General features: G+C 46.8%; 2 protein-coding genes and 1 long non-coding RNA gene across 3 annotated transcripts; 1 reads left to right on the forward strand and 2 right to left on the reverse strand.

The window, feature by feature from the left end:
* Nucleotides 1–12,115: 12,115 nt before the first annotated feature.
* Nucleotides 12,116–13,805, reverse strand: LOC125538778. The gene is made up of 3 exons (XR_007296509.1): nt 13,664–13,805; nt 13,491–13,593; nt 12,116–12,601 (listed from the first exon to the last, which is right to left on the reverse strand). It is a non-coding gene; the product is annotated as an uncharacterized LOC125538778 (long non-coding RNA).
* Nucleotides 13,806–13,883: 78 nt separating this feature from the next.
* LOC125538777 lies at nt 13,884–15,783 on the forward strand. Its single transcript, XM_048702067.1, has 2 exons — nt 13,884–14,075; nt 14,748–15,783. Exons 1-2 carry the CDS (start codon nt 13,952–13,954, stop codon nt 15,710–15,712), a joined length of 1,089 nt encoding a protein of 362 aa, XP_048558024.1. The 5' UTR covers nt 13,884–13,951; the 3' UTR covers nt 15,713–15,783.
* Nucleotides 15,784–16,795: 1,012 nt separating this feature from the next.
* LOC125538779 lies at nt 16,796–20,683 on the reverse strand. Its single transcript, XM_048702068.1, has 3 exons — nt 18,490–20,683; nt 17,121–17,873; nt 16,796–17,037 (listed from the first exon to the last, which is right to left on the reverse strand). The coding sequence occupies exons 1-2, from the start codon at nt 19,873–19,875 to the stop codon at nt 17,343–17,345; spliced, it is 1,917 nt and encodes a 638-aa protein (XP_048558025.1). The 5' UTR covers nt 19,876–20,683; the 3' UTR covers nt 16,796–17,037; nt 17,121–17,342.
* Nucleotides 20,684–23,504: the final 2,821 nt, after the last annotated feature.

Raw genomic sequence — 23,504 nt, forward strand, 5'->3', positions numbered from 1 at the left:
CCCATATAGTAATCGTGCCCTGGCGGGCCGTGCCGGGCCAGGCACGATTACGATGGGCCGGGCCGTGCCGGGCCGGGCCGGCCCGTTTGGCCAGGTATGATCAGATCTAGCCCGCCGCAATGCGAGCGTCTTCGGGATCTCCTCCTATCCCGACCTCGAAGGGGGAGGGTGTGATGGAAGTTGAGAGGCTGTTTGGTTTGTGACTAACTTTGCCAAAGATTGCCACACCTAAGGTTAGGCAAGTTTGACCAACTTAGGAGAGTGTTTGGTTCAAGCCACACCTTAGGCAAGCCACACTTGTGCCCCACATGGCATACACACAAAAGGTGTGGCAAGATTCCCTTAGGCTTGCCAACTTGTGGCTCTCATTTTGATGAACTAACCTTAGGCAAGTTTGGCAAAAATGTGTGGCAAAGTATGACAATGCTAGTCCTAGAACCAAACAGCCCCTGACTCCGATCAAGATCGGGATGATTGTGATGTGATGATTGAGCCTGCCGCTGCCCTCAGGGGTCTCTATGCGATGATGGTCTCATGGTGTGACCAATTACTTGATATTGATATTGAGGAGGGAGGGGATAGATCCGTTCCTCCCTTGTTGATGATCCACTTTCCCCGTGAGTCCCTCAAATAATTTGCTTTATTTTGCTGGGATGCGTGCGCAATCTTTCTAATCATACAGTTTCAGGTCTTTTTGAGAGAGCATGGGGAAATAATCGCCTATATCCTCAAGCTTTAGATGACTGGTGTCCGTATCGTGCATACCTCCAGAAGTTCTGCGATCATAATGCTCCTCGTTATCATGATCCCGATGCCTACAAGTTGGTAATTAACATCTCTAACCTACCCCGATTGCATGAAATCAAAACAAGCGGATTTGCATGTACATGTGGCCATATATCTAGTTGCTAGCTCGCAGTATGTATCATTTGGAATTCTTGATCTGCACCAACTGCAAACTAACCCATGATTTCTCTCCTTGGAAGTGTATGGATCAGGAAATTAAATTGAAGTCTGAGTGGCTGTACAAGCACACCCTTGTCCCCCATGATGAGATCAGTCTGAGTGACGATATCCAAAACTGCGCTTATGAACTTATCTGTTCCAACAGTGGTGAAGGAGATTCTTCTATTTCCATGATCGCTGCCACAGTAAGCATCTAATTTGACTAAATAAACCTGTGCATCACTTTAAATTTAGGATTTTATATCCTGTATTTAAATTTAGGATTTTATACCTTGGGCTTACTACTATCTTTGTGCCATTTATGAAACATTGCAATGGTCCAAAGTGTGTTGCGAAGGAGAGCGAGTTGATCGTTGAGAGGCTGAGCTGTCATCCCAGTCTTCTGGACCCTGAAGAATCTGTTGGAAATATGCCCTAGAGGCAATAATAAATTGGTTATTATTATATTTCCTTGTTCATGATAATCGTTTATTATCCATGCTAGAATTGTATTGATAGGAAACTCAGATACATGTGTGGATACATAGACAACACCATGTCCCTAGTAAGCCTCTAGTTGACTAGCTCGTTGATCAATAGATGGTTACGGTTTCCTGACCATGGACATTGGATGTCGTTGATAACGGGATCACATCATTAGGAGAATGATGTGATGGACAAGACCCAATCCTAAGCCTAGCACAAAGATCGTGTAGTTCGTTTGCTAAAGCTTTTCTAATGTCAAGTATCATTTTCTTAGACCATGAGATTGTGCAACTCCCAAATACCGTAGGAGTGCTTTGGGTGTGCCAAACGTCACAATGTAACTAGGTGGCTATAAAGGTACACTACAGGTATCTCCGAAAGTGTCTGTTGGGTTGGCACGAATCGAGACTGGGATTTGTCACTCCGTGTAAACGGAGAGGTATCTCTGGGCCCACTCGGTAGGACATCATCATAATGTGCACAATGTGACCAAGGAGTTGATCACGGGATGATGTGTTACGGAACGAGTAAAGAGACTTGCCTGTAACGAGATTGAACAAGGTATCGGGATACCGACGATCGAATCTCGGGCAAGTATCGTACCGCTAGACAAAGGGAATTGTATACGGGATTGATTAAGTCCTTGACATCGTGGTTCATCCGATGAGATCATCGTGGAGCATGTGGGAGCCAACATGGGTATCCAGATCCCGCTGTTGGTTATTGACCGGAGAGTTGTCTCGGCCATGTCTGCATGACTCACGAACCCGTAGGGTCTACACACTTAAGGTTCGATGACGCTAGGGTTATAGGGAAAGTATGTACGCGGTTACCGAATGTTGTTCGGAGTCCCGGATGAGATCCCGGACATCACGAGGAGTTCCGGATGGTCCGGAGGTAAAGATTGATATATAGGAAGTATGGTTTTGGCCACCGGAATTGTTCCGGACATCACCGGTAGTGTACCGGGACCACCGGAAGGGTCCGGGGGTCCACCAGGTGGGGCCACCAGCCCCGGAGGCCTACATAGGCCAATAGTGGGAAGGGACCAGCCCCTAGGTGGGCTGGGGCGCCTCCCACTAAGGCCCAAGGCGCCTCCAAGAGGGGAAGGGGGCAAACCCTAGGGCAGATGGGCCTTAAGGCCCACCCTAGGTGCGCCTCCCCCTCTCCCCCTTGTGGCCGCCTCCCAGATGGGATCTAGGGGCTGCCGCCACCCCTAGGGAGGGAACCCTAGGTGGGGGCGCAGCCCCTCCCCTCCCCCTATATATACTTGAGGTATGGGGGCTGCCCAACACACGAATTCTCTCCCTGTTGGCGCAGCCCTACCCCTCTCCCTCCTCGTCTCTCGTAGTGCTTGGCGAAGCCCTGCTGGAGTCTCGCGCTCCTCCACCACCACCACGCCGGCGTGCTGCTGCTGGATGGAGTCTTCCCCAACCTCTCCTTCTCCCCTTGTTGGATCAAGGCGTAGGAGACGTCGCCGGGCTGTACGTGTGTTGAACACGGAGGTGCCGTCCGTTCGGCACTAGGATCATCGGTGATTTGGATCACGACGAGTACGACTCCATCAACCCCGTTCACTTGAACGCTTCCGCTTAGCGATCTACAAGGGTATGTAGATGCACTCTCCTTCCCCTCGTTGCTAGATTACTCCATAGATTGATCTTGGTGATGCGTAGAAAATTTTGAATTTCTGCTACGTTCCCCAACAGTGGCATCATGAGCTAGGTCTATGCGTAGTTTCTATGCACGAGTAGAACACAAAGCAGTTGTGGGCGTCGATATTGTCAATTTACTTGCCGTTACTAGTCTTATCTTGATTCGGCGGCATCGTGGGATGAAGCGGCCCGGACCGACCTTACACGTACTCTTACGTGAGACTGGTTCCACCGACTGACATGCACTAGTTGCATAAGGTGGCTAGCGGGTGTCTGTCTCTCCCACTTTAGTCGGATCGGATTCGATGAAAAGGGTCCTTATGAAGGGTAAATAGAAATTGGCATATCACGTTGTGGTTTTCGCGTAGGTAAGAAACGTTCTTGCTAGAAACCTATAGCAGCCACGTAAAAACTTGCAACAACAATTAGAGGACGTCTAACTTGTTTTTGCAGCATATGCCTTGTGATGTGATATGGCCAAAAGGATGTGATGAATGATATATGTGATGTATGAGATTGATCATGTTCTTGTAATAGGAATCACGACTTGCATGTCGATGAGTATGACAACCGGCGGGAGCCATAAGAGTTGTCTTTATTTATTTATGACCTGCGTGTCAACATAAACGTCATGTAATTACTTTACTTTATTGCTAAAGCGTTAGCCATAGTAGTAGAAGTAATAGATGACGAGACAACTTCAAGAAGACACGATGATGGAGATCATGATGATGGAGATCATGGTGTCATGCCGGTGACAACGATGATCATGGAGCCCCGAAGATGGAGATCAAAAGGAGCAAAATGATATTGGCCATATCATGTCACTATTTGATTGCATGTGATGTTTATCATGTTTTACATCTTATTTGCTTAGAACGATGGTAGCTTAAATAAGATGACCCCTCACTAAAATTTCAAGAAAAGTGTTCCCCCTAACTGTGCACCGTTGCGAAGGTTCGTTGTTTCGAAGCACCACGTGATGATCGGGTGTGATAGACTCTAACGTTCGAATACAACGGGTGTAAGCCAGATTTACACAGCAAAAACACTTAGGTTGACTTGACGAGCCTAGCATGTACAGACATGGCCTCGGAACACGGAAGACCAAAAGGTCGAGCATGAGTCGTATAGAAGATACGATCAACATGAAGATGTTCACCGATGTTGACTAGTCCGTCTCACGTGATGATCGGACACGGCCTAGTTGACTCGGATCATGTTTCACTTAGATGACTAGAGGGATGTCTATCTGAGTGGGAGTTCATTAGATGAACTCAATTATCATGAACATAGTCTGAATTGTCTTCGCAAATATGTTGTAGATAAATAGCTCACGTTCCCTATTTCAATACGTTCCTAGAGAAAGATTAAGTTGAAAGATATTGTAAGCAATGATGCGGACTAGGTCCGTAGTCCAAGGAGTGTCCTCACTGCTACACAGAAGGCTTACGTCTTTGATGCACCGCTCGATGTGCAAACCCCTACAACGTCGCCTGTGGATGTTGTGAACACCTGACAGATACATCCTGATGACTACATGATAGTTTAGTGCACCATACTTTACGGCTTAGAATCGGGATTTCAATGACGTTTTGAACGCCATAAGACATATGGGATGTTCCAAGAGCTGAAATTGGGATTTCAGGCTCATGCCCGTGTTGAGAGGTGTGAGACCTCTGACAAGTTCTTTTGCCAACAAGATGGAGGAGAATAGCTCAGCTAGTGAGCATGTGCTCAGAATGTCTGGGTGCTACAATCACTTAAATCAAGTGGGAGTTAAACTTCCAGATAAGATAGTGATTGATAGAGTTCTCTAGCCACTATCACTAAGCTACTAGATCTTCGTGATGAACTATGACATGCAAGGGATGCAGTTGATCCCGGAGCTGTTCGCGGTGCTTAAGACCGCAATAGGTAGAAATCAAGAAGGAGCATCAAGTGTTGATGGTTTAACAAGACCACTGGTTTCAAGAAGGGCAAGGGCTAGAAGGGAAACTTCATGGATGGCAAACCAGTTGCCGCTCCAGTGAAGGAACCCAAGGTTGAACCCAAACCCAAGACTAAGTGCTTCTATTGTAAGGGGAACGGTCACTGGTAGCGAAATTACCCCAAATGCATGGTAGATAAGAAGGCTGGCAACTTCAACAAAGTATATACGTGTTATTAATGTGTACCTCGCTAGTACTCCTGGTAGCACCTGGGTATTGGATACCGGTTCAGTTGCTATTACTGGTGACTTGAAGCAAAAGCTACGGACTAAACGGAGACTGGCTAAGGGCGAGGTGACGATGTGTGTTGGAAGTATTTCCAAAGTTGATGAGATCACCATCGCACGCTCCATCTGCCTTCGGGATTAGTATTGAACCTAGATAAATGTTATCAGGTGTCTACGTTAAGCATGAATATGATTAGATCATGTTCATTGCAATACGATTATTCATTTAAATTAGAGAATAATGGTTATTCTGTTTACATGAATAATACCTTTCATGGTCATGCACCCTATGTGAATGGTTCATTGAATCTCGGTCGTGGTAATACACATGTTCACGCCAAAGGATGTAGAGTTAATAATGATAGTACCACTTTCTTGTGGCACTGCCGCTTAGGTCATATTGGCGTAAGATGCATGAAGAAACTCCATGTCGATGGACGTTTGGAGTCACTTGATTTTGAATCGCTTGACACATGCGAGCCATGCCTCATGGGCAGGATGACTAAGACCCCGCTTTCAGGTACAATGAGACGGGCAAGTGACTTGTTGGAAATCATACATGCTGATGCGTGTGATCCAATGAGAATTGAAGCGTGCGGTGGATATCGCTATTTTCTCATCTTCACTGACGATTTGAGTAGATATAGGTATATTTACTTAATGAAGCACAAGTCTGAAACGTTTGAAAAGTTCAAGCCATTTCAAAGTGAAGTTAAGAATCATCATAACAAGAAGATCAAATTCCTACGATCTGATCAATGAGAATATCTGAGTTATGAGTTTGGTAAACACTTAAGACATTGTGGAATTGTTTCACAGTTGAAGCCACCTGGAACACCACCGGGTTATGGTGTGTCCGGACGTCGTAATCGAACCTTATGAGGTATGGTGCGATTGATGATGTCTCTTATCAATCTACCGTTTTCATTTTGAGGTTATGCGTTAGAGACAACTGCATTCACTTTAGATAGGACACCATCTAAGTCCGTTGAGACGACGTCGTATGAACATTGGTTTGGCAAGAAACCAAAGTTGTCGTTTCTTAATGTTTGGGGCTACGATGCTTAAGGCTTCAGCCGAAGAAGCTCGAACCCAAAGCAGACAAACACATCTTCATAGGATACCCAAAGGTGAAAGTTGGGTATACCTTCTATCTCAGATCCGAGGGCAAATTATTTGTCGCTAAGAACGGGTCCTTTCTCGAGAAGGAGTTTCTCTCGAAAGAATTGAGTGGGAGGAAGATAGAACTTGATGAGGTTGTCAAACCTTTACTTCAACCAGAGAGTGATGCGACACAGAAAGATGTTTTCTGCGGCGCCTACGTCTGTTGAATAGGAAGTTAATGATAGTGATCATGAAGCTTCAGATCAAGTTGCTATCGAACATCGTAGGTCGACAAGGATATGTACTACTCCTGAGTGGTACGGTAATCCTGTCTTAGACATCATGTTGTTAGACAACAATGAACCTACGAGCTATGGAGAATCGATGGTGGGCCCGTATTCCGACAAATGGTTAGAAGCCATGAAATCCGAAATAGGATCCATATATCAGAACAAAGTATGGACTTTGGTGGACTTGCCCGATGATCGGCAAGCCATTGAGATAAATGGATCTTTAAGAAGAAGACGGACGTGGGCGGTAATGTTACCGTCTATGAAGCTCGACTTGTGGGAAAGAGTCTTTTCACAAGTTCAAGGAGTTGACTACAATGAGAATTTCTCACCCGTAGCGATGCTTAAGTCCGTCAGAATCATGTTAACATTAGATGTATTTTTCGATTATGAAATCTTACAGATAGATGTCAAAACAAGTTTTCTTACCAGTTTTCGTAAGAAAAGTTGTATGTGATACAATAAAAGGTTTTGATGATCCTAAGGATGCTAAAAAGTATGTTGGCTCCAGCAATCCTTCTATGGACTAGAGCAAGCATCTCGGAATCGGAATATATGTTTTGATGGAGTGATCAAAGCTTTTAGGTTTATACAATGTTTGCTAGAAACTTGTATTTACAAGAAAGTGAGTGGGAGCACTACAACATTTCTGATAAGTATATGTGGATGACATATTGTTGATCCGAAATAATGTAGAATTTCTGGAAAGCATAAATGGTTGTCTGAAGAGTGTTTTTCAAAGGAAGACCTGGATAAAGCTGCTTACATATTGGGCATCAAGATCTATAGAGATAGATCAAGACACCTGATGATACTTTCAAAGAACGCACACCTTGACATGTTTTTGAAGGAGTTCAAAATAGATCAGTCAAAGAAGGGGTTCTTACCTGAGTAGTAAAGGTGTGAAGTTGAGTAAGACTCAAAGATTGACCACGGCAGAAGAAAGAGGAAGGACGAAGGTCATCCCCTATGCTCTTGTCATAGGCTCTATACGGTATGTCATGCTGAGTACCGCACTTGATGTGTGCCTTGCCACGTGTCTGGCAAGAGGGTACAAAGGTGATCTAGGAGTAGATCACCAGATAGCGGTCAAAATTATCCTTAGAGGAATAAGGAAATGTTTCTCGGTTATGGAGGTGATAAAGAGTTCGACGTAAAGAGTTACGTCGATGCAAGCTTAACACCTATCCGGATAGCTCTGAGTAGAGATACCGGATACGTATAATGGAGCAACAATTTGGAATAGCTCCAAGTGGAACGTGGCAGCAGCATCTACGATATAAAGTTTTGCAAAATACATAGGGATCTGAATATGGCAAGACCCGTTGACTACAACCTCTCTCACAAGCATAACATGATCAAACCCAGAACTCTTTGAGTGTTTATCACATAGTGATGTGAACTAGATCATTGAGTCTAGTAGACTCTTGGATGTTGGTCACATGGCGATGTGACTTGTGAGTGTTAATCACATGGCGATGTGAACTAGATTATTGACTCTAGTGCAAGTGGGAGACTGTTAGAAATATGCCCTAGAGGCAACAATAAATTGGTTATTATTATATTTCCTTATTCATGATAATCGTTTATTATCCATGCTAGAATTGTATTGATAGGAAACTCAGATACATGTGTGGATACATAGACAACACCACGTCCCTAGTAAGCCTCTAGTTGACTAGCTCGTTGATCAATAGATGGTTACGGTTTCCTGACCATGGACATTGGATGTCGTTGATAACGGGATCACATCATTAGGAGAATGATGTGATGGACAAGACCCAATCCTAAGCCTAGCACAAAGATCGTGTAGTTCGTTTGCTAAAGCTTTTCTAATGTCAAGTATCATTTCCTTAGACCATGAGATTGTGCAACTCCCGGATACCGTAGGAATGCTTTGGGTGTGCCAAACGTCACAACGTAACTGGGTGGCTATAAAGGTACACTACGGGTATCTCCGAAAGTGTCTGTTGGGTTGGCACGAATCGAGACTGGGATTTGTCACTCCGTGTAAACGGAGAGGTATCTCTGGGCCCACTCGGTAGGACATCATCATAATGTGCACAATGTGATCAAGGAGTTGATCACGGGATGATGTGTTACGGAACGAGTAAAGAGACTTGCCGGTAACGAGATTGAACAAGGTATCGGGATACCGACGATCGAATCTCGGGCAAGTATCGTACCGATAGACAAAGGGAATTGTATACGGGATTGATTAATCCTTGACATCGTGGTTCATCCGATGAGATCATCGTGGAGCATGTGGGAGCCAACATGGGTATCCAGCTCCGCTGTTGGTTATTGACCGGAGAGTTGTCTCGGCCATGTCTGCATGACTCCCGAACCCGTAGGGTCTACACACTTAAGGTTCGATGACGCTAGGGTTATAGGGAAAGTATGTACGCGGTTACCGAATGTTGTTCGGAGTCCCGGATGAGATCCCGGACGTCACGAGGAGTTCCGGAATGGTCCGGAGGTAAAGATTTGATATATAGGAAGTATGGTTTTGGCCACCGGAAGTGTTCCGGGCATCACCGGTAGTGTACCGGGACCACCGGAGGGGTCCGGGGGTCCACCAGGTGGGGCCACCAGCCCCGGAGGCCTACATGGGCCAATAGTGGGAAGGGACCAGCCCCTAGGTGGGCTGGGGCGCCTCCCACCAAGGCCCAAGGCGCCTCCAGAGGGAAGGGGGCAAACCCTAGGGCAGATGGGCCCTAAGGCCCACCCCAGGTGCGCCTCCCCCTCTCCCCCTTGTGGCCGCCCCAGATGGGATCTGGGGGCTGCCGCCACCCCTAGGGAGGGAACCCTAGGTGGGGGCGCAGCCCCTCCCCTCCCCCTATATATACTTGAGGTTTGGGGCTGCCCAAACACACGAATTCTCTCCCTGTTGGCGCAGCCCTACCCCTCTCCCTCCTCGTCTCTCGTAGTGCTTGGCGAAGCCCTGCTGGAGTCCCGCGCTCCTCCACCACCACCACGCCGTCGTGCTGCTGCTGGATGGAGTCTTCCCCAACCTCTCCTTCTCCCCTTGCTGGATCAAGGCGTAGGAGACGTCACCGGGCTGTACGTGTGTTGAACACGGAGGTGCCGTCCGTTCGGCACTAGGATCATCGGTGATTTGGATCACGACGAGTACGACTCCATCAACCCCGTTCACTTGAACGCTTCCGCTTAGCGATCTACAAGGGTATGTAGATGCACTCTCCTTCCCTTCGTTGCTAGATTACTCCATAGATGATCTTGGTGATGCGTAGAAAATTTTGAATTTCTGCTACGTTCCCCAACAGAATCACCCCACAAGAGCACACAGATACGGATGTTTGCCTTAAGTTGCATGAAAGGTTCTCAGGCTTGTTCTGATGCTGCTCTTCTGGTTAAAAAAGCTGCCCTGCTGGTATGTATGCAAAAAATCAAACCAAAATGTGTTATACTTCTTATTCAACTTCGTTGTAACTCATTACAAAATCATGATTTGTCAAGGGCATTACAATTGAAGCTGGCTTCATGACTCGGAACCTGAGGGATAAGTATTATGACTCCAACGTATCCTACCTGAACAGATTGATCCGGCGCTTTGCCTTAGAAGTTGTAAGGCAAAAATTTGACGGATCTCTTGAACATTCTGCTCATGATGATTATCAGTATGATTTTGTTGCTAGACTTGAAGAAGATGCTGAGAATCATTGCAGGTATAATCTGAGTAACATTTCTGTTGCTTTCTTGAGATAAGTTTTTTGTGTTGCTTTCTAATCATTTGAGTTGTGCTGCTGTTGTTTGCTTGGTACTAATGCTAGTATAAGTGTAAAATTGAGTGATACTGTCTTGGCTTTGTTAGCTCAGTAATACCATCTCTTACTCTACTATCTCCAGGGACAGCCTTGTAAACTCTGATCCAGCTTCTGAGGAGAAAGGAAATGTTGCATCATGTGCCTCCACATGCAGCAACGGAAACTGAGGTATGGTTGAACCCAGAAATCATTCTGATGCAAAAGGCAAACTGAATGAATGAACTATGGAACAGCAAATTGAAAACAATTTCATTTGCCTCTGGATCTGAAAAAAATGACACTTGATGTTTTGAAAATAGAAGAAGCTTTGCTGAGTTCTTCTGGCTTTGTGCCATCTAGCTTTCAGTGGAAAATGCGGCTGATATATCTTGGTTCCTCGTTTGATTTTGGTTATTAAAAACCCATTTATGCTGCTTACACTGGTTCAGAATTTTTATCTTACCCACAAACAAGATTTGTTCTTAGTCTTGACAGATTTGAGTGCCCATCTGATTATAACATCATAGATTTATATCTCTTATGGGCTAAATATGTAAATTCTGTTTGTAAAAGGTTCTACTGTTTAGCTTCATTGCTATCTTTGCTGTAATCATTATTATATTCTCTGTACATCAGAACTAGCTATAAAATGTCTCTTTAAGAGAACACATTTTTGCATTCTAATTTATTTTTTATATCGGCTATGAAATATCGAAATATAACTGAGGTCACATTTTGATGCTAATTTACTTGCTGCAGGAATGGATGGTGCCATGAAGGAGAAAGGGTTAGGAAAGATGGATCGCGATTTCATTTATGCTCCCTTCCAATTGGTGTGCTGCATGAAGCGGACATGCTTTTCAAGCTATGTGTTGGGTTCAAGTTTAATTGTGTCAAACATACCTTTTACCAATCTAGCTTATATATTTGGACCAAATTCACCCCAATATTTTTGTGTTGATACCTTTATCCTCTCTTTCTCTTTCATATCTGTGGAAATAAGATGGGGTAGTTTTGTTTCGTGTCAACAGCTTTTACCAATCTAGCTTATATATTTTACGTCTCAAACAGCTTTTAGCCTATTTTGTTTCATATCAACAGTCAAGACTAGCTGCTCGGCTCTGGTTAGTTTTGTTGCTTAGTTGTTTGGATTTGTATTTGGCTGGTGATTGGGAGCAGACCTGCCATCATAGGAAAGTTCAGCCTTTTCTGTATGAGAATGCCGGTACTTGTGGTGCTACTGGTACACCGGACGCATTAGCACATTTTAAAATGTAAAAAAAAAACTAGCACATTGGCACAATATCAATACGTTCTTGGAGTTAAGCTTGTAGGATGGATCAAAATGTGATTTTATTGCTTATGCCCACTTCATGACTGTTAATTCTTGTTGGAGTTCTTCATATGCACTGATACTGTGATAATACTGTTGTAGGCTGACACCTACAGCTCATCATCCCTAGGCTAACGTGTTAATCCTGTGTTGCATATGCTTCAAGGCAGCCAGTGATCCTAGTATAAATAATTAAAATTGAATAGACCGGTTTTGACATTTTGAAATTGAACTGTTTCAAAATGAGTAGTTGCCTTAATGTTTGCTTTCATGTTTTGGTGGCTTGTCTACCTTTGTTGATATTGTAGGCTGCATTCTAGGAAAAAGAACTGAAAATCATTTCTGAGCACCCAATAGCGGTTGAAACAGATCATAGTGCTTTTTTGCAGTTAAGCTCTACGATTGTTATAGGAATGAACATGTGCTTTTATTGTTTATGCCCATTCCACTACTGTTAATTCTTGTTGGGAGTTCTTCATAGGCGCGGACGAGCCCATTCTTGCGAGGACCTCTCCATATGACAGCATCATCTGGGTTCGGCAGCATGAATCCAATTGACATGACACCAAGGTTGGACTCAACATACACTGGTGACCAGCCAACATTGCTTTGATGAATATCTAACATTTTTGGGATGCTAGGTCCGCATATGTCTATGTCAAGAAGGCCGACCTGATAGTCCATCTCAACAAGGGCAAATGAGAGCTGGGCTGAAAAAGTACTCTTCCCTACACCACCCTTGCCAGACAACACCAGTATCTTATGTTTCACAGTATTCATTCGCTCAATGATGGCAAGCAGGTCTGAAAATGAAATGACCCAGCTTAGCATTGTCTCGCCAAGAATAAATATACTAGAGACGAAAGAACAGCAAGATATTATGGATGCAGAAACAATCGCATAAGACATGAATTGCATTTTATATGTATGTATAATCATGCTAAAGGCCAGGTATGATATGTCACGTGACATAAAACAGTCAAGAGTAATGTGGCTTCTGTGTGCTTGTGGGACCTTAGGTTAAAAGTTCTTATAGCTAGGTCAAAAAATGACAGCTGGCATCACCAGTAATAGAACCGGCACACATGCAGAATTAACTGCATTTGCGTACATGTATGAGAATCAAAATGCAGGCATGCGGCAGTACGTTCTTCAAGTACTTTTTCCTGACATAGCACTTCTTCATGTGATCAAATTAAGTTGGGTTGACTAACCGGTACAAGATGTAACAAGAACACCCTCATCCGGTATATAAACAGTACCTGAGAGTCAGTGAACTAACTGTAGATCTTTCAGGTATCTCATATTTTCTAGTGCATATCAGACCGCTATTTATGTACTATCTTAACTTCTTCAACATCATGGAATTCCTGGTCAGATATACCAAAATAACTTTGTACACAGAGAAAGCATGCAAATTCGCTCACATGGTGAGTATGTGACAACCAAAGTGTAACATCTTGTGCACACGAGCTCAACAAAATTCACACACAATCGCAAAGAATAGTCACACAAGTGCAGACCATACGCTCTCTACTAAGCTCGTACTCAGCTGTAACAACAATAAAAACCTGGCCAACAGCAAGCATCGGGGCAACATGCTAGCAAGCAAGCCACACTGACATCGCGTGGCCAACCGCACAAGGATCAGACTGGGGAAAAGTAAGGTGCAGAGGGGCAGGGTGGTGTTACCTGGGTCGGGGCCCTTGGGCGCGGTGGCGCAGATCTGCTGGTTGGGGCACCCCGGCGCAGGACTCCGCCTTCCCGGCCGCCTCCGACTGCGTCCCGGGGCAATCTGCGGCGGCGAAACACAGAAAATTCATCAGAAACGAGTCTAAAACCCGCAAGCGAATGGCTGGCCTTACGCTCGTTGGCGTTCTCCGGGACGTCGCCGTCGCCGTCGCCGCCGTTCGCCATTGCCTCCGATCGCTTCCCCGTCCCCACTCTTCGCTGCCGCGGCGGCTGCTCCCTGCTCGTGGGACTGTTGGATAAATTCCACCTGATTCGTATACTTTTTTATGGACGCTTTTGCCCCTGCACCGAAGGAAAGGAAGGCTGGTTGTGTTCGACCCAGAGTCCCAGACCGAGACCTTTCGCTCGTCCCGTCCCGAACCCAGACGGAACCAGGTCCATCCCCAAGCGGAGACCTAGCCATGGCAGCTTCTCCGCAGGCGGCCGCCGCCGGCCGTCACGCGCTGAGCCGCGGGGCCGGGCCGCCACGGCCGAGGCTTCGCTCGGCTCTACCGGCGTCGTCGCTCGCGCTCCCGCAACGCGCAGGTGAGTGAGCGACCCACCCCCGCCACTGCTCGCCCCGCTGCTCTATGGTTTCACCTTCAGTGTCAATCGCAACCCCCACGCTCCTCGAGAGCTTCAGAGCGTCGTGAACGACGACATGAATGCTTCTCACTCCCAAACGCGGAAATTATTTGGGAAATGCTCGCGGTAGTCCCGTTTAGTTTCAGGTTGTTTTTTGGATTATTGTAGCTTACTGATTGTTGTTCCAAATTTGATCGTAATCGATTCACTTTGTAATGTCTGTACATGTTGGAATCTGAGTACAAGGCTCGTACAGTATCTCCCAACTAGTGGTAGATAAAAAATGGAACAAGATTGCAGGCTGTCATTTGCAGTTACCTAGAGTTTGTTTTCGTTCTAGTAGCAGCATAAGCTTTGCACCTGTCAGAAATGCTTACTTGTCCCAAGCATGTCTGCTTCCTGGAGCCAGGCAAGGAATAAGCCCTTGGTGGTTGCTTGCAAAATTCTTTCATGCTTTATCCAAGAAGCGAGGCAATCTCTTCATATAAGAGAAGCACAACACAAACTCTGTCATGTGTTACACGCACATTCATAGGTTCACCATTCTTGTGGAGCACTTCCTCTGTATGCTTTCTCAGCTCTTCCCTACTACTTATCCAAACCGCATCACAATGTTGTCTAACCGTTGAGCAGTTTCTTATTTGTTCAGGTCGCTCCTGCCGATTCCAACGGCATTTTGCTCAACATCGCGTGTGCGGTTAACTCCATCTGCATCCTTGCCGTCAAGACGAAACTTTGAAGGCTATATTCCTCGCAGCTGCTCGCGTTCATCGTTGCAGATCTACACTACCCGGTCATCACCGCTATCTCTCTCGCCATCTTCAGCCCTCATGGTGTCGGCCCAGCTTCCGCCGGCTGATGTAGCCCAGCGGTCAGAGGAGTGGTTTGCTCTGCGCAAGGATAAGCTCACCACAAGCACCTTCAGCACTGCCTTGGGTTTCTGGGCCGGCAACAGACGGTCAGAGCTTTGGAGTGAGAAGGTCTTTGGACCAACAGATATCAAGTTGGCGGATGCAGCCATGGCTGCCATGGCCTGGGGAACCAATCATGAAAGCATGGCCGTAGAGCAGTACACGAGCATCACAGGACGGTCAGTGGGTTCCCTTGGCTTCGCAGTGCACACCGAGGCTAAATTGGGGTGGCTCGGAGCTTCACCTGACGGCGTTCTTGGGTGTGACCCTGATGGTGGGATCCTGGAAGTCAAGTGCCCGTACAACAAGGGTAAGCCCGAGCTTGCTCTTCCATGGCGTATCGTGCCATACTACTACATGCCGCAGGTGCAGGGGCTGATGGAGATCATGGGCAGAGACTGGGTCGACCTCTACTGCTGGACACCCAACGGGAGCAGCCTGTTCCGAGTGCCTCGGGACCGCGCATACTGGGAGCTCATCCACGACGTCCTGCGTGAGTTCTGGTGGGGCAACGTGATGCCCTCCCGGGAGCTTGTGCTGCTGGGGAAGGAGGCCGAGGCGAGATCTTTCGAGCCGCAGCCCAAGCACCGGCTGACAAATCTAGTGATAGTTAAGAGCAGGAAACTAGCTTCTGAAGCCAAGTTGTTATGTAGGGATGTTGGTGGCCATGTAGAATTCTTCCCATGATTGTAGTTCTGGCGGTGGTTGTGCACTGTATTCTGTTTATTCGTTAAATGAAATCATGAATTACTTCCAAACCATTGCATTCGCTGTCACTTGTTTTTGTATGGTTATAAAACTATGTGAGATCCTAGGTGATGTGCCCTAGGATCATTCCACATGTTCTTCAGATTTACTTGAACTAGTGAAACTAGAAAACAGGTAGCGGTGAATCAGGTGGGGGTCATCCAAAGAAATGTGCACACACAATTTGCTTCTTACATATGGAATGTAGCCATCACGCATCTTTTTCTCTCGTGAATGGTTTGATAGCTACCCTGATGATGTAACCCGTGCGGTAACCGGCAATCTTGCCGTGTCTTAAATGGAATCCGAGTGATCCATATCAGAAGAAAAAAAAAGTAAATAACAGACACCAAAAGGATCATTTCTGGCCAAAGTGGTCTACGAGAAACAAACAGGTTTCACGTATGAAACAAGGGGTTAGAGGGATCACTCAAGGTAGCACCAGATTTCAGTCTTCTCAAAGTGGTGAACTCTGCTTCCCTAGAAGCATGGGCTCCCTTGCTTGATCCTTCTGGCCGGTGCTATGGTCAAGTTGGCCAACACGTTCCCTCGCGCGCAAGGCAAGAAAAGCATAGCAACGCGACAGGTGCTGCTTGCTTCCGGGACATGGATTCCTGCCGGATGAGAATGTGGATTGCTACTCTCGAAAGACAGAATCAACCTACTGCTGGCCGCCTCTCAGCTCTAACGAATCCCTGCTTTGCCTTGCCTGTGGGACAAGCAAGCGAGGTAGGCGGAGTCGACATGCTTCCCAAACCCGCTTACATTATTGGGAGCAGAACAAGCAGAGCAAGCTTTGGATGAATCGATCTAATATCAGGCAATCTTAACAAGGGATTCCCCAAATACCCAAAATTTCATAACGAACTGCTCAGGTTTTACCAAAAGCTGCCTGCGACGACAGCCAAGGAGCAGATTGTACCATAACAGGATATGATCACAGATTCACAGTAAACTCCAACTAAACGCAACAGATGAAAAAGGATGCTTATGTAGCAACAAAATTTAAGATAGTGATAGTAATAGTTAGAAGTCATTGATTTATTTATTTTTATGAAACAAGTTACCAAGTCATACGACACGACGTATACAGGGCAAACTATTACAATGTGACGCATATACAGATATAATATACTTGGAAGCCAAGGAATAAGTTCATCTTCAGTCTTCTTCACAGGAAGATGCAGCATCAAGCAAACACACCGACACCAATCTCACCCTCTACCTATACACTCTTGAACTGCAAACTCCATGAAGAAACATCCCTGGAACAAGATAATAATAAAGGAAATGAGTGTCTCCTCATCACCAAACAACTAAATGTTACCAAAAGTAATGCGCCACCCACCTCATGGTCGCTGGTGAGGCTGTAATAGTGGGAACCATCCCTTTATTTCTGCTGGAATTAGTAACATCTTTTTTTGTTTTTCTTGCAAGCAAATGTACCATCTGTCAAACGACCACACACCTTCATGAATAGCAAACTATATTTTTTTCCTTTTTTTCCCTTCATCAGTAATGCTAAGAAAGATGGCTGAATGGCTGGACATGTACTGTTGCTCCTCCATGGTCAAGGAGAAGCTATTCTTCCACTGGATAAAATAGAGACCAGATCCTTTTCCACACCGAGAGATGGTGAAGCCGGATCGCCTCGACACTTGTAGCAAAGGTAGACCAGATCAAATTTCTCTTCAAACTTCTCATTTCGTTCTAAGCACCTTCCACACTGCCGGCATCTCTTGATGCAAACCTCACATGCTCGGCACTTGCCAGATCTCTTGTCACTGCACTCCACTTCAGGGCAGTCAAAAACAAGTTTGTAACTTTGACAGATGGGGCACATCTCAATATCAAGAGCATATCCGTCATTGCAATCTAATAAAAAATGATTAGAATGACGGAATCGCGGAGCCCGGTTGTGCAACTCCTGTCTCTTGTCGATGCTCAACAAGGATAATAACTCCTCATAATCCTCTTTTGGTAAATTGAAGTTTTTGTCAATTCTGAGGCTCTTAATACCCGACACTGCTTTCATATTAAATGACTTTAGATTGGCAATAAGGCCATCCAAAGTTAACCGCGGGCATCGCGCAATACTCAACTGTTGTAACAAGAAGGAGCAGGTTAGAATCAATCACAAAACAAAAATATTTCTGTTGAATTAAAAACGTATGACAAAAAGCATATGCAGCATAACAAGAGTCCCCCCTAAAATTGATAGGACAAGTTTTTCATCATGCTGTTTCAACTTTAAACTATTGTGAGAAAGTAAAAAACATATACTGATTTTTTAACTAGTTTGCCCTCTAGACAACGATCTAGCAGATTTACAGATAAGTGAATAGCATTAGCTAAAAAAATGAAACCTAACTTAGCTTTGTTGGTGCTAAATGTAAACTACTAGAGAAATCGTATTAAAAAAGCCATAGTGAATATTCATCACAGAAAATAACTAGAGAAATCATATTTAAAAACCTTGGTGAATATTCATCGCAGAAAATACTACCCAGATAGCAAGAGCAAGAAAAACATGGTATGCCCCATATAACATCTACATTCGACTACCCAAAGTATCCTAAGGTACTGGCCCTAGCTCCATCGGAGGGAGTTGTGCCCTAACATATACAGATTAATTTGTTGCCAAATATGATCCCAGGCCTTCGAGGAACTGAATTATTCTTAGAAATACTTGCAAAAAGTATTGTGACCATACTAACCTTTGTTAACGTCGGATTGCTTTGGAGAACAGCATTCAAACCATTGTCGGTGATATTTATGCAGTCATTTATATTTAGACACTGCAAATCACCTGGAATCTTCTGTGTCAGAAATAGAAGATCAGGATCAGAGATCTTCCCGCTCAATACCGGTTCAATGTGGATACACTTCCACAATAACTCGCTGCGGATCCATGAATGCAAAGACTTGCACACCATCTCTGTAGCTAGGATGTCACGAAGCCCAAGATAGGCAAGAGCATACATCATCCCGTCATGTGGTGCACTTCCCACATCATCAACTCCATCACAGCACACCAATGCAGCACTGCCAGAAGGAGATGGATCCTCTCCGGGTACAATTGGCCATGAGCATGACGCTCCCACGGCATCAACTCCATCACAGCACACCAATGCAGCACTGCCAGAAGTAGATGGATCCTCTCCAGGTACAATTGGGCGTGAGCAGGACGCTGCCACGGCATCAACTCCTTCACGGCACAACAATGCAGCACTGCCAGAAGTAGATGGATCCTCTCCAGGTACAATTGGGCGTGAGCAGGACGCTCCCACGGCTTCAACTCCTTCACGGCACAACAATGCAGCACTGCCAGAAGTAGATGGATCCTCTCCAGGTACAATTGGGCGTGAGCAGGACGCTCCCACGGCTTCAACTCCTTCACGGCACAACAATGCAGCACTGCCAGAAGTAGATGGATCCTCTCCAGGTACAATTGGGCGTGAGCAGGACGCTCCCACGGCATCAACTCCTTCACGGCACAACAATGCAGCACTGCCAGAAGTAGATGGATCCTCTCCAGGTACAATTGAGCCTGAGCAGGACACAAGGGGAGGCAACCCTTGAGAGCAGTTGGCGCCTCCGGCCTCATAAAGGCCTCCAAACACAAAGGGCCCCTCAAAAGCACGCCCGAAGCCACCCGGGAGGCAAGATGGCCCCCGGGAGACGGCAATAGCATGATTCAGGTAAAAACTCAAGTCGGCCGCACCACCGTCACCGCTTCCAAAACGCCCTGCACCAGACATGACCGTGCGGTCGAGGCAACTGGCGATGGCTGCAGTGATGGTGTTCCCCAAGTTCATCCCGAAGGGATCCACGGGCAATAGATCCGCAGGATCGGGCTCGAAATCATCCCAGCGCCTGGAGTTGACCCCTGGGGACGAGAGGGGCGAGGCCTCCTCCGACCAGCATCCACACCCTCGCATCAGGGCAGAGCACTCGTCGCTCACCAAGAATGAGCACGACGGATAATTCAGCGCCATAATAACCTCCAAACTCCCCTGCGCTCCAATCCTCCTCCTCCTGCTCCTCCAACTCCTCCTCACCCCCTCCTTTTTTTGGTGTTTTTTTCTATGGAGTATGCACATGCACAAAGAGAACTATAGAAGACGCAACCCTAGATCTCCCTCCCCCCAGCAAGAGAACCCTCTATTCCTGATCCGGGCCAGTCAAAAAATATACCTAGGACCAAAAACTTCACGGAGCAATCTCGATCGCGGATCCCAAATCAATCCAATAGCGGCAGAGAAACCAGGGCAGGCAGGGGGGGCTCAATAAAAAGACGACAATCTCTACCTTCCGCCCGAATCAGAATCAGAATCACACCCCGAGCCGGAGCGGCGGCGGCGGCCCCATCAAAGGAAACGCAATCCGGGGAGAATCAGGGCCCGAATCGGAGCAATAAACACGGGACCCGAAATCCCCACCAGCACCGGCGACGGCGGCAGCCGAGATCCACGAGCCGACGGGGCGGGGGCTCTCGGGAGGGGATCGGCGGCTCTGCGGCGGACGCGGGGGGCGGACGGCTGCGAATGGGGGGGGGGGGGGGGGGGGGGGGGGGGGGGGGGGGGGGGGGGGGGGGGGGGTGGGCGGATGACTCGACTGGGATTGTTGGGGCGGCGATGCGGGGGAGGCTGGTGGCGGACGGACGGGCGGTGGTGGTGAAACCTTGATGGGAGGAGGTAGGGGGTGGGGGTTCCGGGAAAATCTCCAAGGCTCCTTCTCCCGCTTGGCCTTCCGCGCGGCGCGAGGGAGGGGGAGGGAACGGGAGGAGGAGAGGGGTTGGAGAGGAGGAGGGCGCGCGCGTGGTGGCCTGCCTGCCTGCCTGCTCTGGGGGTGGGGGCGGCCGGGCCGATCCCCTTTTCTACTTCCGGGGCGGGCAGCTCCCCGCTCTCCCTCTGGTTTGTTGCGTTCCGGTGGGGGTTTTCCTTTCTCTTGGGTGCGCGCTGCGCGGGCGGGCGGGGGATCTCTTTTTCCGGGGAATATTTTCTTCCCGGGCTTTCTCTTCCCGTGCGCTGCTGTGACCGCAGCGGCCGTGCGAATTTCGCGCCGGTTGGACTCTCTCTTGGGGGGGAGGCGCGCGCGTGCGACCGTGTCCGTGCGGCCGTGGGTTGGATGGATGCCTCGTCGGTTTGGGGAAGGAATTTATCGGCTCCTTTACTGCGGCCGATCTGGATCCTTCAAATTGATCGATTTCCTTCTTGAACTGGATTTGTTTAGGTCGTACTCTTGCATGACGGAGCAGTAGTAGTATCACTAGGAGTACAAGGTAATCCAGAGGGTGCGAAACGGAACGGGAATGGTCACGCTTTGGAAAACTTATTATCTTAGACAAATTTTTGGTCGTGTCCAAAAGTGTGTGTGACTCAGTAGTTTTTTTTCCTTTTCTGAACAATTACGGGAAGGACGAGAATCACATGACTCAAAAGGAGTTTCATGCACAAAGTTTTTTTTTAGGGACAGACAAATTTTGTTACGTGGGCATATTTTTTCCTCTATTACTAGTTTTCCACACACGAATTTGGAAGAGGGTGTACTTGTTTCGCCATACCCATGTTTTCTTGGTGCTCGATTTTGCTAACATTTATCCCTCGGTTTTTCCTTTCGGAGATTCGGGAAGTGTTTAACTTATATCGTCCGATCAAGGAATAGAGTAACAAGCAATGGTAGGTTGGTATGAGCATTACAATAATAGATGTAAGGTGAAAGCAACGCTATTAAGATTATAATTTCTAATAAAAAAACAGTTCCACTAGCAAATACCCTGTCATGGGGCGTGGCCGCGCGGTAAGGCATCGGGTTCTGGTCCCGTTACTCGGAGGTTTGAATCGGTACGACTGAAATGTTAATCTGACCAATACAAGTCGGGTGGATAGGGTGTTTTAGCCGTTGGGTCATGAACATGGCATGTAATAATTACTAACTAATGCAATTGCTATTGCGCAATAATATCGATAATTGTTCAGCATGTGTTCTCCCGCGTGCAACTACTATACCGAGATATTTGGTTTTGGTAGGATGCCCCTATGCAACCGAGTGGCGGGAGTATCTAGAACTATATTAACTAATCGCTACAAACGCTTATCGGTTGATGAGCAAGCAATAGCATCGAAAAAATAAATGTTAAAAAGCCTAAAATAAATCTAAATTTTGCAACCACCTGTGTAAAAAAAAGCCTAGGCTTGAACCCTAGTGTGGAAGTTATACCACAAGAAATCTAGCCATCTAGCTAGGCTCGATTCACAAACCATAGTGTGTTAAACTACAATAAATAAAAGCTTGACAATGGAATACGATTGAAGACTTTTCGGTTGCCATCGACAAGGTCAGGCCGGCTTCGATATGGGAGCGACGACGGTGACGTGTCGGTGGCTCGTTCTGGCGGTGACAACGGTCGTTTCGTGTCCATGGACCTACATGAAATTTTTATTATGGTTGGGGTGTTTTGTACTTCAGGTGAATCTTCATAATAAATTTGATCATTTTTGCAAAAAAAAAAATACAACTAAAGACCGATTAAACATACGAACCGTAAATGTCAATGAGAGTAGCAAGTGGTTCTAGTTAAGATCACCTCCAAACAAGTGGGCGGTTTGGGATCAACCACGATCTTGAAAGCAAAAGGTACAAACCAAAGAAAATAAGGTCAGGATTTGTTCATACCAATCACTGGGAAAGTCAAAGTTGAAACTTCTGTGCAGTGGTTGCTCTATTGAGAGCATCATGGACGGACACATGGCTTGGAGATTTTGTGTAGTGGTTCTTCGGTGCTTGTCGCCGGTCCGAGCTGATCTTCATGGACGCGATGCAGGCAGCTGCCGGTGAATCCATGACGACGGCCTTCTCGTGTCTGACTGTGTGCGGCTACCTATTTGCCGTCTCCTCTTAGGCACTCATGGATGGGTGGTGCATTGACAAGAAAAGTTTGATCGAAATTGTTGCTCTTCGACTGTCCGACATTGGTCGAGATGCGGCTTGTAGATCTGTTTAGGGTTGGCTTCTTTATGTTGTGTTTGTAGTAGTTGTGGTGGCTAATCGTTTGATTAGCTCGGGCGTGGAGTTTCAACTACCAACAAGTTATAATACTTGTCTTCTGTCTTTAATAAAAACATGGTACACCTAAGCGTACTATTAAAAAAATTGAAACTTGTGAGAAACAAATAGTGTAGTACCCGTACCGTGCATTTTCTTAGAAAAAATGCATAGTTCAAGCAAAACCTTTGGGTCTTTTGAACCGCAGTGAAACTTTCCCTTGGTTCACCGCGTGTCTTCTCCACGGGCAAGTGCCAACCGCCAAGTCTCTTTTGTGCAAACAAACATGGAGTGCTCTTCTTTCTGGTCACCCCTCACCGTCCTCGATCGTCACGCCCTACCCACTGACACGTGGGACCCGCGGCTGATGTAAGTGCGGCCAGCTTATCGCGTGTACGTAAGCGTATAGGGCCAGCCAGCCATGGATTACGTAGCAGCGGCGAGGAAGGACGGGAGAGACCCCGCTAGAGCCAAGGCATTTGATGCACGGATGGATGGATGGATGGAGCCGTCGCAGACGGACGGATGGGCGCTGTCTGTTGGCCGCCACGGCGGGCCTACACGTGTAGCACGTGGCCCGCACACGTGGTGCTCTGCGTGACGGAGCGACGCCGCCGGATCGCGCCCGATCGGGCGTGCGCGTCCCGGAACCGCACGGGGATAAGCGTGACCGCGTGCGTGGTGG

The sequence above is a fragment of the Triticum urartu genome, chromosome 2 (genome assembly GCF_003073215.2).
Source record: "Triticum urartu cultivar G1812 chromosome 2, Tu2.1, whole genome shotgun sequence".
Classification (NCBI taxonomy): domain Eukaryota; kingdom Viridiplantae; phylum Streptophyta; class Magnoliopsida; order Poales; family Poaceae; genus Triticum; species Triticum urartu.

Coding starts and splice junctions, on each gene's coding strand:
- LOC125538777 (XM_048702067.1), top strand. CDS start 13,952: ATGGCAGCTTCTCCGCAGGCGGCCGCCGCCGGCCGTCACGCGCTGAGC. Junction 14,076..14,747: donor CGCGCTCCCGCAACGCGCAG/GTGAGTGAGCGA, acceptor ACCGTTGAGCAG/TTTCTTATTTGTTCAGGTCG.
- LOC125538779 (XM_048702068.1), bottom strand. CDS start 19,875: ATGTGCATACTCCATAGAAAAAAACACCAAAAAAAGGAGGGGGTGAGG. Junction 17,874..18,489: donor GCAATCCGACGTTAACAAAG/GTTAGTATGGTC, acceptor TTGTTACAACAG/TTGAGTATTGCGCGATGCCC.